This window comes from Oryza brachyantha, chromosome 1 (genome assembly GCF_000231095.2).
Source record: "Oryza brachyantha chromosome 1, ObraRS2, whole genome shotgun sequence".
NCBI classification, from domain to species: domain Eukaryota; kingdom Viridiplantae; phylum Streptophyta; class Magnoliopsida; order Poales; family Poaceae; genus Oryza; species Oryza brachyantha.
This window is the reverse complement of record NC_023163.2, coordinates 7,069,732-7,087,749: the sequence shown is the minus strand read 5'-3', so window position 1 is coordinate 7,087,749 and position 18,018 is coordinate 7,069,732. Positions and strand designations below refer to the sequence as shown.

The 18,018-nt window shown below is 38.5% G+C and overlaps 2 protein-coding genes across 2 annotated transcripts; both read left to right on the top strand.

Moving 5' to 3' along the window:
• The first annotated feature begins 2,742 nt into the window (after positions 1–2,742).
• LOC102703908 lies at positions 2,743–8,210 on the top strand. The gene is made up of 13 exons (XM_006643971.3): positions 2,743–2,855; positions 4,146–4,397; positions 4,529–4,571; positions 5,344–5,370; positions 5,459–5,557; positions 5,902–6,092; positions 6,283–6,454; positions 6,529–6,648; positions 6,731–6,847; positions 7,226–7,246; positions 7,425–7,483; positions 7,603–7,693; positions 8,127–8,210. Exons 2-13 carry the CDS (start codon positions 4,159–4,161, stop codon positions 8,202–8,204), a joined length of 1,257 nt encoding a protein of 418 aa, XP_006644034.1. The 5' UTR covers positions 2,743–2,855; positions 4,146–4,158; the 3' UTR covers positions 8,205–8,210.
• Positions 8,211–12,492: 4,282 nt separating this feature from the next.
• Positions 12,493–16,122, top strand: LOC102703624 (peroxiredoxin-2F, mitochondrial). Its single transcript, XM_006643970.3, has 5 exons — positions 12,493–12,767; positions 12,893–12,922; positions 13,867–14,025; positions 14,545–14,639; positions 15,780–16,122. Exons 1-5 carry the CDS (start codon positions 12,573–12,575, stop codon positions 15,883–15,885), a joined length of 585 nt encoding a protein of 194 aa, XP_006644033.1. The 5' UTR covers positions 12,493–12,572; the 3' UTR covers positions 15,886–16,122.
• Positions 16,123–18,018: the final 1,896 nt, after the last annotated feature.

Sequence of the window (18,018 nt, the reverse complement as noted above, 5' to 3'; positions counted from 1 at the left end):
TGTAAAGATAATTAGGGGTATTAAGGTTGTGTTCGTTTGGTGAGCTAGTCGAGTAAGATTTCTTCTTTTTCTACGCACACTTCTTGAACCGTTAAACAATGTGTTTTTTAGAAAATTTTCTATAGAAAATTTGTATTAAAAAATCATATTAATCTATTTTTCAATTTTTATAATTAATAATTAATTAATCATGTACTAATTTATTGCTATGTTTTTTATGCGGGTTACTCGCCCTTTCGCCGAACATGACCTAAGAAAACATTTTTTGTACTTGAGAAGAGAGGATGAGAGAGATAATGTTGGTAAAAAATACAAGGTATATGATACAATTAGATAGAGAATGTATAATTGATTAGGATAATAAGATAATAGAGAAATTATTATATTTTAGATAAATGATAGTGATAAAAATAATTTATTTTAGAACAGATATAACAATGAGTCAAAGTTTAGCTCGTCAGGCAACCAACCAACTCGTACTAGCTCATGTGTCAAATTAGCCGCTCGAAAACCGCAGAGGGCTTCATTCGATTTGATGGAGTCGTCCACAAGCCCCATTGTTCGTTAGGCATAACAGCGGGAACGAGCTGGTTCCAGCTAGCAAGGATATTAAGATAATATATTTAGGCTATAAGAATTAGCCTACTATATTTATGTATATTGGATGAAAAAAAATATAAGAGCTAGAAAATCGAGCTATAGGAGCACAGACTCTAGTGATTCGTGTGAGAGAGAGGTTGGCAATATCATAATATCAGGTGTAGTTAATTTTTTCACATCTAAGATGTAGAAACATCTTCATTTTTTCTCCCATCCAACAAAAAGCACATACTTTATATAGTTGCATCATTCATATGAGATTTAATCGTATCTACGTTTTCTATCAGGTGAGAGCAAAAACAAATATGAATATGTTTTTGCACCTTAGATGTAAAGAAATTAACTACATCGCGCGCTAGCTGTCGGAGCGTGAGCTCTTCAAGCGGGGTTCCGTGGGACCCTTTTATGAGTTCGGCCCAAGGGTGAAGAGTTGGGGCCCGAAAGCCTCAATGCGAATATGAGAGTGAATGCGAGAATCGGCTCTTCACTGACTGGCTTCTAGGAAGACAAAGGAGAGTTATACAGGTTCAGTCCGTCATGTGGCGTAATATCCCACTCTTGTTGTTTGAGTCATATAAGAGTGAATGTGTTACAAGCTTTCTTTTTTTCCCGTCGAGTCTCTTTCTAAGTTAGCAAGGGGACACCACAACGGCTACAACCCCTATCCACAGCAGCTACATAGGTAATCATTTGGCCCGCAAGTAGGCCCTCGTTCTCCCTAGGATACGCGGCAGCGCCTTGCTTACGCCGCCCTTCCTTCATTCAGTCTCGTCTGTCAGGGAATGGGTGAGGTGTGGCAGCCATATCCTTCCCCTCGGTCCTATCTATCAAGGAGGGTGAGGCACGACAGCCACATCCTCTCCCTCCACTCCAGTCTCTCAGCAGATAGGTGTGAGAGGGGGCACTCCTTAGAACTTGCTAACTTGAGCCGGGTAGCCCCTCTGCCTTCCTGCAGCCGTCCATCGCATTTAATACGACGACGACGGTGGGGGACATACCATCCTTGAAGTGACAGGGATGTTGCTGTGCTGTTAGGAAATGCGGTGCTAGCACGTGGACGTGACGTGCCAAGCACCCCTCTTTCGCAACGAATGTGGTTATGAGGTGTTGAGGCCACGCCTGACGCGGAGTGAGCCCGTCGGCCGCACTCCACCCATCCTAGGGGGTCGGGGTGCCCCGACCTGCTGCTCTTGCTTGTGGCCTTCCTTTCAGGCCGACCTTGGGGGCATACGGTTCTGTCGGGGGCCGACCCCCTTGCCCCCTCCTTTTTGGGGTTCGGTGTTAGACCCACAGTGGTCGCGCGCCAACCGTGCGCAGGGGATATCCTCAGGCCCACATATTCGATAAGTAGGATCTTAATTATTATACGGCTTTGTTGTTACACTAGCTATAGACGATATATTACTTTTAAAATAGTATAATTAATTCTACTATTGACCTTACTCTCGCCGAGCCGTTTCACTTTCAGCTCATCTAGAGCATGTATAATTAAAATGGCATAACTAGACTATAAAATTTATCTCAAATTGCTAACGTGTTGGATGAAATAGTATGAAATAGCATAGAAGCGGACTTTAAATTTGTAACCGGATATAACATATTATGTGACTGAACGTGATCGGTCTGGATATTAATAGTCTAACGTATATCTACCACTAACTGTGTGGATTATTAAATTGATTATAATAAATAATATGATAATTCTAGACATAGCAGTCGGCTACTCGTTTCATAAAAAAAAAAAGCCCTCAATAAAAAGATGTGATTTTTCATTATACAATGAATCTGGACTGTTCACGAATCTAGACAATTTTTTTAAAGACGGACACGGACGGAGTATACCGTATATATCTCTGTCGGAGCGCCTGCGAAACGTGGGGAGCCCGCCCACGTGTCCAGCCGCGTCACGTCCCGCCCTCCCGCCCGTCCAATACACCAACACCGAGTCCACCACCACCACCGCTACTACTACTACTACACCGTAAACCTGCGGTACGTCGTACGTGACTACGTGGCACTCGCCTCGGCGACGCACGCAGCGGCACGGGACGACCGCGCGGGGCGCCACACCACACCACACGTCACACCGCACGCCGAGGCGACGGCGATAAATTCGCGGCGAGCGTTGGAGCGGAGGGAGGAGGGATCGAGACCTAGGGGTCTCTCGGCTTCGTCTCGGCTCTTGCCACCTCGCCGTCGTCTTTCGGAGAGAGTGACGAGCAGGAGGGGGAAGAGAACGAGAGGCAGCGCCTCCGGTACGAACTCGGTCTCCCCTCCTCCTACCTTCTCCTCGTCGGCGTTCGCCGGAAGGTTTTCTGGTCCGCGTTTGTTTTGTTTGGTTTCCCGGGAGGGAGGGGGGAGGGGGGGGGTACGTTCTTGGCGGCGAAGGCGGGATTGGTAGGTCTGTTGTTCGTGCTGTTCTTGCCGGCGACGCATTTGCCATTACACGGCCTCCCCTTATTTTTTCATGTTCATGCGCGTCTTGTGTTCGACGATTTATCCCCTTCGTTTTTGAAGCAATGGTTCGTGGCGATTACTGGATTAATACATGATGTTGTGGTGTTATTTCTCGATGTGTCTCGGACTCTCGGTTGTTTGATGCCTCCATCGTAGTATGGGCGGAGCAATTGCCATGTTTAGGCTTCCTGCTGCAACAATGGTGGAGAGAAAAGCGGGGTAGATTCAGGGGAGGAAGGACTAGGAGAGCACGGAAGCCATGCGCGCGCGCGCGCGCCGCGCACACACACAAAAAAAATTCTTTAGGTTTTTGTTATGCCGTTCGGCTCGGGTTGGTTTGTATGGACAGAGTGGAGAAGAATAGTCCAGAATCTCTAGACCACTAAACACATCCCAAGTCCCTGTCAACAAGATCTCCAAATTCTGCTTTAGATTTGTGCGCTAATTAATTCTGCCTTTGTGCTCCATGTTTTGTGCCGGGAAACAAGCTCGAAAATTTACTTAATTTACGGCTGATAGTTTTTCTTGTTCGTTTCAGGCTACTTCACGCTTTCTGATAAATACTATGAGAATATCCTCTTCTCTACTTTTACTTTCCCACTTTTCTATAGCTAATGACTAATGATTTGGTCGTTTTTTTCCTTTACTTTTGTCTGTGTTTACGGTTCCTATATTTTTGCCTGTTTTTATGGTTGTTGGCTGGTAATACTCTCTGTCTCTGATGACTAGTGATTGCCTATCATTGCACTTTTTTAATCTGTGTGATGGCCAGTAATTTATGTCAGCTTTCTGTCTTTTCGGAAGTATGAAGAGCCGATCCTTTCTGTCCTTTCTGATAAGTTTAGCACTCCCTCCGTCTGATAAAACGAATTTCTAATTTGGACATAACCCAGAAATTCGTCTTTTTCTGGAAAACAACGATATATTTCTTTAGCGGCGAAAGAAAAACTTAAAGTTGTTTTTTTTTTCAGATGTCAACATGATAGCTCTTTATATAAGCAAGTAGTTAGAGTGTGGGTGTGAGTGTGGGAAACATCAAAGTGGCTGTACAAGCTTTGGCATTTTTCATCCTTGAAATCTTGCTTCAGGTTCGGAGCACAGATGGGCATCTTCAGTGCAGCACATCGTCCTAGCTGCCCGTCGGCAGGGCATTGTGCAGAATGGGCTCAAGCCTACCTGAAGTACTGCCTTTGTAGCACGAGGGATGGCATGGCGCTGACACTTGGTCTGTTAAGCGTCATCAGCTGGGGTGTTGCCGAGGTGCCACAGATCATAACGAATTACAAGCAGAAGTCAACAGAAGGCCTTTCCCTTGCTTTTCTGATGACATGGATTGTTGGGTGAGCCATCTCATCACGTTTCTCATGTTTCTCGGAGGTTTACAACTTTATACTATAATACCATAGCTGTAGTTGACGGTTTTATGTGGAATTCAGTGCTTGATGTTCTCTTGTCTTGTGCCATCATGCAGGGACTTGTTTAACCTTATTGGCTGCTTCTTGGAACCCGAGACTGTAAGATTATTTCCACAGCTTCTTAATCATCTACAACAGTAGCTTACCATGTTAAGATGCTAAGACCACTCGCTTTTGCTCTGATTGATGAACGTCTTTTATAATATTTATTATTTCATTTCGACAGTATAATGAGTTGGTATCATTACTAAACATGCAAAAACAATTCATTCATTTTCTGACACCATGATCTCCTTCGACACAGATACACTGTTAGACATACTGAATTAGGCAGCGTTCGGCCGCATGGCTAAGTTAACTTAGCTCTCTCGTTTTCCAACACGCACGTTTCCCAAACTGCTAAACGGTGTATTTTTTGCAGAAAAATATAGGAAAGTTGTTTTAATAAATCATATTAATCTAATTTATATATTTTTTAATATTTAATAAATAATAATTAATTAATCATGTACTAATCTATATTATTACGTTTTTCGTGCCGGGTAAGTTAACTTATCACCCCAAAGAACGAACGTGGCCTTAGTATACTCGAGTTGTATAGTTTTTGAATATAAGTAGATGAGGCGTAATTAAACCCTATTGAAAATGACCATTTACACAAGTGTCCAATTCTAGTCCAGAAAAGGAGTACCAGATATATCATAAATCTATGGATGACATCTATGGCAGATAAATCTTATTTTGTTTGCTTATCGTGTGATATGCTAAAAAAATGTATTTCATGTGATAAAAATTTCTCCTAAGGTTATATTAGAACATTTCTTCAAATCATCCTAATCTAATATTCTAATTATTTCTGTATATTTTTCAGCTGCCAACACAATTTTACATGGCTCTGGTAAGACACCGAACCAGGTTTCTGGATCTCTGCTGTTTCATTTCTTGTTGTGGTTGTTGACACCAAAAACTTGCCTTTCGGAATGCAGCTATACACCATCACGACTGTGATTCTCACTGGACAAACTATATACTATAGCCACATATATCACCGTCTTAAAGCAAAGAAAGCCAGGTCAACTAGCAAGGTGACTACATCAAATATTGCATATTGCATATTATTATGTTCTCAGCCGCTTTTGCATGGACATTTTAACTGCAATGCCTTGTTAACAGTACTGCCACTTCAACCATCATATACTAATTGTACTACTGCCTTGTGTTTGTAAAGTGCATTTTCATTTTCCTTTTCTTGGAAAACCATGAAATACATTGCTCCCTTAATTGCTTAGTCGTTTTAGTCATATGCTGTTTCTGTACCATTGTATTATCCTTGATGAATCTCCTTAAAACTGTTAAGGTTGATTTGGCCGTGTCAGACAGCTTTAACTTCTTTCATCTCTTCAAATTATGTATATTCTGTTATTTGCAGCCTCAGAGGCATCAACGCGCTGATGCTTCATTGAGAGAAAAGCTTTTGGCACCCAAGGTTATTGGGGAAATCAGAAACAATAGCCACTCAGGTGCAACCGTCCCTGTTTCAAGCTCTCCAATTACAGTTAATACAGAAATAATACGACATCGGCATGGCCCAAGCAGCCTTGGAATAGACTATTACTACACGTAATTTCTTGAATCATAATGTTTCCTGATATTCCATCCTTGAAAAAAGTTACCATCCTTCATATGCTTGGATAATTGTTTCATCCATATGGTACTTATTGGCTATTGATAGGACAATAACTTTCTGGTCAAGCATTTGTCCAAAAATGTATAAATTCAGAAGCATTGAGGTGCTTGTTTTGTTTTGCAGGTCAGCAAGATCTCTATCAAGCAGCCCAGTGCCAATGGCAGGCACATGGTCAGCTAATCATCATCCAACAAATTCTCCACCAGAAACAGATGACCATAAGGAATCTTTGGTCAGTGAGTTTACCCCAGCTCAATATGCACCATCTCCTTTAACAAAGAATTCTCTCTCAGTGGTAAGCTAAATCCTGTAATACCTTCATTATTTCATGAGGCTTGAATTGCTAAGACATTTGCAAATTGAATTAAGGTACCGTGGATGGCCCTTCTCTTGGGTATGAGTCTTTTGCACTTTTTGGTTGGAACAACCCATCAAGAGGTGCCAAACGGTGTTGTCATACCTGTTGGGAGAAGGCTTTTACTGTTGGCGGTAAGCTCCAACAGTACATCTAGTTTAGTTCAAAATTTCATAATTGCAGCAGTGGTTGATACATTATAATCTTCTTTTACAGGATGACCATGCAGATTCTTCTCTCAGAGATGCCAGTGGAAGTGGAATCGGAAACATCCTTGGTTGGGCAATGGCGGTGATCTATATGGGTGGACGACTTCCCCAGATCTTGTTAAATGTAATACTTCAGAAAGTCCAACATTTTTTTTGTCTTTTATATTTAGCATAGGGAGAATGTGTTCTTGTCAACTTTGGGGGTGGCAACTGGTAAAACTTACATTTGAAGACGTATCTACCCTTACATAGTGAAACTCATAGTTCTATAATTGCTTTATTTTTTCCCACAGAAAATACTATCTGATACTAAATTATACAGTTATTTTGGTTGATCTTGAAATGTACTACCTCCATTTCACAATGGATGCTAATGAATCTAGCAATAAATGAATTTAAGTCTAGCCAAAAAGTCTTACAAAATGAAACGAGGGAATATGATATTTTCTAGGCAATGAACAGTACAATTTTAATGATATTCTGACACATATCTACTTTGCAGATGAAAAGAGGGAATGCTGAGGCAAGTTCTTCGCCGTTTTTACTGAGGAGACAGATTCCATTTATGATTTGTTTTTATATTTGGTTAAGACAAATAGATCATTTTTGTTGCATCTACTGAACCAACTACTTCTATGTTGGTTTATCTGTAATTATTTTCCTTCTATGTCTAACTCCTTTTGATTTCTAATTTCGTTCAGGGGCTCAATCCACTAATGTTTACTTTTGCTTTAGTGGGAAATGTGACATATGTTGGAAGGTAATGTATGATGTTAACTTTATCTAGATTTTTATGACCTGTTTAATTGTCTACAAATCATACATCAGGTGCACATACTTTTACGAGGTTACTGTTCTCATGCTTGTTTTCCAATGCAGCATACTCGTGAAAAGCTTGGATTGGTCAAAACTTAAGCCGAATCTACCGTGGCTTGTAGATGCTGGAGGATGTGTTTTGCTTGATACTTTTGTATCCTTTCGCAAGCTTTCTACTTTTAGCGCCAATACTTCCTACTTGCTTTATGTTCTTTCACTGAAACCCAAAGGAAGGAATTTATCCACATCCTAGATCTGAACTCATATGTAACTGATAAGGGTTTGTCTGATGCTTAACAATTTTTCAAGATAAAATGACTGATCCTTTGAATTTAAATAAATACTATCGTACAATGCAATAGTCAAATATGATAATCAAATATTATTTTTCTCAAAGATTTAAACTCATTTGCATCTCTCTCCAACATACATGCACCTATTGAATTGATATGTTGCTTCCTGTGCATTTAGGGAACCACGTTATTCTACTTTGGATGTTCCTTTCTGTAAGGTCTAATTTAGAGATTTGAGAAATATTTTAGAATTAGGTGTTCCTTTTGTAAGGTTCCCTTAACCATATATCACAGATTATTCTTCAATTTATTTATTTCCATTATCAGAAGCGACATGAACCAGATGAGCCTGACAATGCTGATAAAGTTTAATGGATAGCAACTTAGATTATTCTTGCCTTCTTGGACATAGCAGGTTTGCCTTGTTCTTTTTCCTTTTCTTTTGTTCATTTTTTACGGTTTCTTTGTGGTGGAAATCCTTATGTATGTTATGCTCACTGTTGGATGTATTTTGTGGATTTCTGTGGCAACAAATTGAACCTATGGAGTAATGAGATGCTACAATTTTCGCCCTTAAATACTTCTATCTTGTACGAGGCAACAGTCTAACACTTTTTTTACCACATATTAAAACTATTACAAGTAATTTAATAGGATCCCTGTCGTTGAAATAGGAATAAAAAGATTAATCTAGTTCTACTTATTTGATGCATTATTGGTCATAAAAATTTGACTTTAGAACAAGAAGAAAAGATGCGATCAAATTATCGCAACTTTGACCATCAAATTTATATTAGGACAAGTTTGTAAATATAATAATTATATGATGGTACTTTTCAAGCCAAATATATGCGTACCATCCTTTAACTAAGTATTTGAGAGGTTATCTATGGTTAAAGATGGAAAGGTTTGACCAAATGTTCATAATCATCAAATATTTATGACTAGAATGAGCAATTGCAACTGTGCTCTGCTCCTTTTAAGATTATTAAAAGGTCAGTATGAAGTGCAAACCATGTCAATATTGATGAGAATTGTTGCCTTGTTTTACAACATACCTCTTGGATTTTCGTCAGCTTTCAGCTATGTTCCTCATCATGGATCCTGTAGGTCTGTTAATAGCCGCTGTTCCGACAAAGGTAAAAACAAGTATGACCTTCTAAACTGTTTTTGTCCTTTATTTCAGAGACCTGAAGGAAGGTGTTTCCTAAGTTGAGCTCCATGAATTTCTGAAAGACTGAAACGGCATTTTGCTTTGAAGGCCGTGCAGTCCGCATGCAGTTATAGCGCGTTACCACACGCAGTTTATGTGTCTTGCTGTCTGTCGTGGCAAAGCCATCTTCAGATCGGGATGTGTCTCATATGGAGAAGCTATAGATTATCGCTATTGTATGGTGGTACCAAAGGGTATCAAGTATCATATGCTTTATTACATGTTTTTGCTTCACTCTGTTGTGGTGATAAGAAACATTATTATTTGTCAGTTTTGAAGTGTGTAAAAGATAATTTTGCTTAAATACTTGCCAGTTTTGAAAGAGTATCCCGTTTTCCGTACGTGTTTGTGTTGGTTTCCCTAGTGATTCGTGAGTTGTAAAATGTTAAAGAGTTGATCGCTTTGGAGTGTACTCACTTCGTCTTAACATATATCTATTTATATGATTTAAATTCATCTCAAAATATAACTATATCTACCTTCTCTTAACCAATCATAACATTTTACTATTTAATTTATTTATATACTTTTTCATCTCAATCAATCACACAGTACTCATTGTTTCAACCTTAATCCCTTTATAAAAGGCCACTATCTTGTTTCAACCTTAATACCTACTCCATCCATTTTGTTTTAACCTTAGTCCATTTATAAAAGGGCACAATTCACTAGAAGAGGCATAAGCGTATATTTTAGAGTTTTACTTCCATCGTTTCTTTTGTACCTTGAGGTAGCAAATCGTTTCTCATCATTGGATCTTGTTAAGTAGAATGTGTATTGGATCTAACGATCAGAAATGATCTGGTACTACGGTGAGGTACTGATATCTTGAGGTATAAAAGACGAGATACTGGTACCTTAAGGTAAAAAAGAAAGAAATGATCTGGTACTACGGTGAGGTACTGATATCTTGAAGTATAAAAGACGAGATACTGGTACCTTAAGGTAAAAAAGGAAGGATGGGAGTATATATTTTTCAGAGTGCATACATTTGGATTTGTATCACGTTCACGTTATATTAGTCTTGTACAAATATTGGTGGATCCAGCCAACGCCGTAGGGGGTCAGAACAAATTTTAAAAAGCTTCAGCTCCCTTTCCATTATCGCTAGCATAAAATTTCAGAGAGTCTTAGCGAGGACGGCTACTTATCGGTTATCTCGAGCCACGTTTGGGGTTGGGGAGCCGGTGATCGTGAGATGAGCCAAATTGTCAAAGATAATTTATTTAACTGCAAAAACTAAAACCCTTAAATTATTACTGGTTCCGTGAGACCGTACCGAAAATACTTAAGTTGTATTTTTTTCTAGAAATATTCTTCTTCAGCTAACTATAGTGTCTGACTGTCTCTAGTGAATATCTTGACTCTTTTGCCCTTGTCCTGGTCGGTTGCCATGCAGGTTATTGGCTTTCACCACTATATTTTGTTATGTATGATGATCTTATGAATTCTCTAATATAATATGCATTTGGTGCATATTTTATCCATGCTTAGTAATTCAAATGTTAAGACAAATGTACTTTAATGTGCTTGTGAGTTAACTTGTGCTATATTCTGAGTTTTGAACAATATAGGTGTGTCAATATGAGCAATATTACATGGGTTCGCTATGATATATCTTTGGTCGCTTACAAATAGGTGACAAGGAGTACGTCTCAGCGGGGAACTCACATGGTGAACTCGATTTTTCTTTTATGCAGGATTGAGTGCTTTGAGTTATGTGTTTATAATGTATGGCATAAATTCCATGGTGCCTATAATCTAGTCAGTGAGAATTTGAAAAGGTCGAATAGCCCTATCTTCTAGCTAGTGGGAGCAAGTTTAATACTCCCTCAGGATATTATCCAGTTATTGTGGACAACGACCGGGTCTTCTAAATATATCTTTAATTTCAAGTTTATATACATATATATAATAAATATTATGTTTTTATTAAAATACTCTTAATGACTCAGGTACATGTTCTCTTAGTGTTCTTAAATTAAATATTTTAAAAGGTGTTAATATTTACCATTATCCAGAATGACAAGAATTATGGCACTATAGTATAGCCCAGTGCTATATGCATATGTCAAATCATCCTAAGTACTTGTATAGATAGAACATATAGGAGGTGATTGTAAAGCTGAATAACACATTTACAAACAAAAATAATTTATGAGTAAAAATTTTATATACATATTCTTAGTTATCTAAAAGCCAAGTCTAAAATATAAATTACGATGAAAAATCACCAAAATTAACTTTAAATTTAAAGTTAAAAATTTAAATGTTGGCTTATAAGCATAAGTAGAGGCAAAAAGATGAGGTTGAGAATACTTAGTTGTTGACAAAACAAAAGAGTGATATATTTTATTATTATATCTTCAAACATTCATTTCTCTTTGTATATATTGATATATCACATACATCAGTGATAAGCCCTTTTTTTAGCTCGTGTGTAACTGACTGCTATTTGGTATCCTACTTAACCTCTCTCCCCACTTCTCACCTGCCCCAACCATTCAATCCTGTGATATGCTTATAACTAGCACACTCACTCTTTTTGACTGTTTTTTTTATAAAAAAAAGCCAAACGATATATTTGCCAACGAAAAATAATATATGAATAAAACTTTTATATAAGTATTCTTAGCGATTTAAAAGTCAATGTTAGAAAATAAACTTCAGTAAAAAACCCCAAAATCAACTTTAAATTTAAGATTGAAAATTTAAATTTTGGCTATAAGTATAAGAAGAAACGAAAAGACAAGAGCCACTAGAAAGCTATGTCGACCAATTTAGAAAGTCAAACCAAAATTCAAATTATTGACAAGCTTTCTTTAAATTTCACATGTTTTGTCTATTATAATAGGAATGCCTAGGGTTGACCAAACTATCTCCGACACTGCCGCGAAACCATGATAACTGTGATTATCATAGCGCAAAACCATAAAAAAACACGATAGTTGTATGATAATCGTGCTCCATTGGACGGATGACTTCATTAGGTCTCCGTGTACCTACCCTGACATCTATTTTATCTGTTATATATCTGTTATACCCTGATACCCACCTGAGGTGTTTAGACGAGGCTAAAATTCTTCTAGTCCATGTCACATCGGATGTTTTTAACACTTATTATAAATATTAAACGTAGACTACTTATAAAATTAATTACGTAATTGAGAGCTAATTCACGTGACAAATTTTTTAAGTCTAATTAATCCGTAATTAGCGCATGTTTATAGTAGCACCACATAGGCTGATCATAGATTAATTAGACTCAATATATTTGTCTCGTGATTTAGTCTAAGATTATAGATGAGTTTTATTAATAGTCTACGTTTACTATTTATAATAAATATACAAACATCCGATATAATAAAGAAACAAAGTTTAGTACTAACAAATTTTCTGTAAATTTAACCTATTTTTATTTTTGATAACCCAACCCCCAACAAACAGGCAGCGCACGCTCGCTCTCCCAAAAAGCGGCAGCAGCAAACCTGATCCCATCCCCCCGAGCAAAGCGGGAGGAGGAGGCGATGGCGTCGGCGCTGGTGAGGAGGGCGACGGGAGGGGCCCCGCGGTGGGCTGCTGTGGCCTCCAGGGGCCTCGCCGCGTCGGTGGGCTCCGACATCGTCTCGGCGGCTCCCGGCGTGTCCCTGCAGAGGGCGCGCTCCTGGGACGAGGGCGTCGCCACCAAGTTCTCCACCACCCCTCTCAAGGACATCTTCCATGTACGCCGCCGCCCTACCTACCGCCGCAGCCGCCGCCGCCGCCGCCGCCGCCGCCGCCGCTGCTGCGCTGCACGCCAGTTCTGTTCTGATGAGCTCTCTCCTCGTGTTTGTTTTTGTTTTTGCAGGGGAAGAAAGTGGTCATCTTCGGCTTGCCTGTAAAGCCCCCTCCATCCCTTCCCTTCTCATTCTCTCCAGAATCTTTCGCTGCTGCTCATGAGCATTATTATGGCAATCTCGTGCGCCAGTTGAGATGTGTGTTGCGTTTTGTGTGGATACGTTGCGCTCGTTGGCACTCGTCCTGATGCGCATTGGGGATTGTAGATTCGTTTCTTGTAGGCTCAGCCCCATCTTTTAGCTGTTTAGAAGCATAAGCGAAACCACTTATTAACTACTGAAAAATACTTTATGGGTGAAACTTTTATATACGTCTTCTCGGTGATCTAGGAACAAAGGCTGAAAAATAAACTAAAATGAAAAAACCCTAAATTTGAGTTTTAAAATTTAAATTTTGGCTTGTAAGCATAAGCATAAGCGAAAAGATCAGACCACGTCGTCTTGTAGTTGTGGTGATTGTGTAGGTAGGTTGGGCATCAACTACTTCTTCAACTTTCAAGATAAATTCGAACATTGGAGGGATATGAAATAGGAAATGCCAAACTTGAGTGGTTCTTTTGCATTGGAGTGAAGAAATTTGGATGCCAGGTAATTGTAACACCCACCACTGAAATGATACTACTACCCATGGCCTTAATCCCTTGTCTGTCTATAGAACTTGTTGTTTCTTCTCTCTTCTCTGGATGACCAGCAGTCTGCAGCAGCTAATCAAACAATTTAGTGAGGGTAATGTAGTTCTGATTATAATAACATAAATTCATGTTCCATACCCACAGACTTCTGTTTTCAGTGTCTGCCAATAAGGCATTACCATTGAAATTCCTACTTGATCTCTGACTCGTCTTTAAGTATTCATGAGGCTTCACGCTTGATAATATTTGTTTATTGGCTAATTTTCTCATCATTCATCCAAAACTATTATATCATGGACCAATTCTCTTTACCTTATCCCATAGTTGACTGTTATCTTTACCACATATTTCAGGGTGCATACACCGGAGTCTGTTCACAGGCACATGTTCCTAGCTACAAAAATAACATTGATAAGTTGAAAGCAAAAGGGGTTGACTCTGTTATTTGTGTCTCTGTAAATGACCCATATGTACTGAATGGATGGGCAGAAAAGCTACAGGCAAAAGATGCTGTGAGTTACCATTCTATATTTTAAATAATAAGGAATGCATTAGACATAAAACATGCATGGTATATTAACATCCACCTTCGTGATTGGTGGATATTATCCACAATATAAATGGTGAATGTTGAATTCCATTGTATTTCCCCCTGCCTCAGTAATTCGTGTTGATTGAAAGCTGCACGTGTCTACCAGTAATGTGCTTATTTCATCATATAATCTGTAAAATAGTAAATTGTAAAGTTAATTTCATGTTTCCCCTGATGTCGACCTAAATTTCTTTATGTTTTTGTTCTGCTTTGTTTAATCTAATTGTTTAAAATAAGAAGAATCAGAAACATTGTTCAAGTGTATCATAACTATATATTCCATACTTTAAAATAATAAGGACCAGTGTAGCATAATCTTTTACCATCTTGGATGTCTATTATATGTGAATGTTTAGGCCCATAAGTTCATGTCAAACTTGCTCATGATTACACAATGTTCATATTTTAATCTTTTGTGCTTTTGTAATATTGATTCCAGATTGAATTCTATGGTGATTTTGATGGGAGCTTTCACAAAAGCTTGGATTTGGAAGTAGACCTCTCTGCTGCTTTGCTTGGTCGCCGCTCCCACAGGTCAATGAGTTCTACTTTTGTTAACTTGGTTGATGTCCTTAAAAGTTCAAACTGCTACCTGTTTTGTACAATTACAATTGAACATAAAACACCGCTATTCAGTTATCTTTTGCTTTGTTTATTTAAATTGTTGAACTAAGCTTATTACTTACTCCCTGCGTCCCAAAATAAATCATTTTTTCACTTTTCACCGATAATTTTTGACTCTTTGTCTTATTCAAATTTTTTTTTGCGATTGATATTTTTGTTTTTATTAGATGATAAATCATGAATAGTACTTTACGTGTGACTAATTTTTTTCTAATTTCCTGAAAAATTTTCAAATAAGACGGACGGTCAAACGTTGGACACGGAAACCAGAGAATTGGTTTTTTTTGGGACAGAGAGAGTACATAGTTAGGTACTATAAAAACAACATACCTCAAGATGGACCTCATGTCATTGGTGAAAGAATACAAACTTACATAGTCCTTTTCCCTGCGGTAGCTTACCTTGCATCGCATTCGCTATCATATTTGAGCCTGTTCCTTTCTGTTAACCTTCCATGAGTCATGACCGTAAAAAATCAATTATTTGAAGCTGCATGCACATGCCTACACATGATTAAGTATGAGTCTTATTCCTTTGGTTTCCAATGTATTGTGCTGTTTTTGTGACAAAAATTTCTTCGCTGAGGCTAATACCTCTTGAAATACTCCAAGAAGTGAATGCAAACCACTTCCTAAGTGTGGCACTATAGCATGCCCTTGTTAGCTGCACAACTATCTATAGGTATGTTTGAATTCCAAACAGCAGAGCTCAGTTGCATATTTGGAACATAATTGTAGTTCATCAGGTGTATGTACTGCATGTTTGCTTCAGCAAAGTTGAATATCATTGAACATTGAGTCATTGTTCAACTTCAACCTATTTGTGTGTTTCCCTTTCATTTGCAGTAAATACTAGTTAATTTAATAACACACTGCATGCATTTGGCTAAGCTTGAAATGCCACTTGATAATCTCCATGGACAGCTCATGCTGTGGTAGACTTTATTTGAGAATGTAACTTTTATATCTCCCACTTAAGCGATAATGAATTTGAATTATGACTGGTTGATGGAGAGATTTTCCTTATTTGAGATTTTCCTGTCCGTATTAGGTGGTCAGCATTTGTTGACGATGGGAAGATCAAGGCTTTCAATGTTGAGAAAGCGCCTTCTGACTTCAAGGTTTCTGGTGCCGAGGTGATATTGGATCAAATCTGATCTAAGTAATGAAATTTTGGACAAACAAAAAAAAAATCTGATCTAAGTAATGAAAATTTGGACATCTTTTGTTTGCCCATGGAGCATCCATGCTTTCCCGTAGTGAAATAAAGAATACCCAACTGCTCGAGTGTCAGTGTAAAGATGTCAGTCGAGCCGTGCTACTTCCAGTTCCAGGACAATTGTTCGTGTTACAAATCAACCTGCCGTTTAACATGCTTATCTGCATTGGCTTCAGTTCTACTTCTAACTCGATTACCAAATTGCCCTTGACTCATTGTAGCTGGTCAAGAAAAAAGAAGGCGTGATGATGAATGCGGCTCTTGGTTTGTCATGGGAGCCACCCCATTTTTCAGGTTGACTACAAGTCAGGGACAGATTTTTTTTTTTGGCACCTAGGTGCAATAGCATCTATTACATGCATGCGCCATAAATAGTTTCAGATTTTTTTTAAAAGATTGATTGCATTGGTTAGGATGATTTTAGATGTTTACACAAACGTGCAAGGTTAATTTCGATCTACAACTACAGAAACAAAAAATAATAAAACCAAACAGCGAACATGGCTCACAAATAAAATGTTGTTTTTATTTATTGATGTGTAGATTGAATTTAAACTTGTTTTTTTTTGTAGAATGTATTGTATCATTATAGTCTACTATCTCCATCCTAAAATGTAAATATTCTAAATTGTTTAAAAGAGATTTAAGGTTGAGAAGAAAATACTATGATACTCTTAAGAATGGATGGGAGGATGGTATGAATAGGGGTGACAATTCCCCTCGTGGGGCTGGCCCCCAGGGACCTACCCCTCCGGTTTGGGGCTGGGTGGTGTTTTTGTTCAACGGGTGAGTAGGGTTGAGGCCTAGGCATTTTCCGGGAGTGGGGCCAACATGTCACCCACAGGTACCCATAATATACATCGTTACCTAAGAAATAGTCAAAAGCTAGTCTAAAGTCTTAAAGTTAAGGCCCAGTTAGCCTATTAGGTCTTTTAGTGTAGACAACCACGTAAAATCCTACCCTACCCTAAAAATCTTTCCCCATACATGCATACACCCCTTCATAGGCATTGTTGCATGCCGTCAGCAGCCATCACGGGTCAATGCTACTCTCGACGCTGCCATCCGCCACCACCTGATAAAATCGGTCAGCGCTGCCATCCATTGGTTGACGAAGCCGATCAACACACCCATCGTCGCTCGACACGTCACCGTCAATTGCTTGAGCTCTTCGAGGATGTAGGTCCTCGCTCACCCACCGGGTACCCTACTAGTTCAGGGTTGGGGGATGATTTTCCCCGACATGGTCTGCAGGGCTGGGGGCGAGGAGAGAAATTCGGGGGCGGGGGCATTCTGCCCAACCCGGCTAGGGCCTACCCCATTGCTAATCCTAGGTATGAAGAATTTAGAAAAGAAGGTTATTGGTGGGACGAGTAATATTCTCAATAGTGTTAGAAATGTTTAGGGGTTATTGTTTGTCTTTTTAATGAAAAACCAAATGACATATGTGCAAATAAAAATAATTTGTGAATAGAAGTTTTATGCATGTATTCTTAGCAACCTAAAAGCCAAGGAGAAAAAATAAACTAGAAAAAAACATCCAAAATTAACTCCAAATTGAAGGTTAAAAATTCAAATTTTGACTTATAAGCAGAAGCATAAGATAGATGCCTTAATATTTTGGTGCAAGATTTAAATCCTAAATATGATTATACTTTAGAATTAGAATAGAGAGAGTACCTTATCAAATTTTATGATATTTTGTAATTATTTACTTCATTCGTTGATTCCAAAATATAAATATTTATATGATTTAAACTTTGTATCATAATATAAGTATTTCTATTCTAATTTTCATTATTTCAATTGTTCCAATAATTCAAGAGTCAATCAGATGTTTACAAAATAATCTAATCAGTTTAAAATTCAAAAATTAACCACTGAAGAGACTAAATGAAGAGACTAAAAGAAAATCTTTGGTATTTCTTTAGTCTTTGCAAAACAGACTAAAAATGTTTACATTCGAGATAGCATATTACGGGCATACAGTTAGGTGTGAAGTGTAAATAAAAACTTCCCGTACATTTCAGCATGTAGAGAAAGTGTAGGCAGCGGTGAAATCGCCACACGG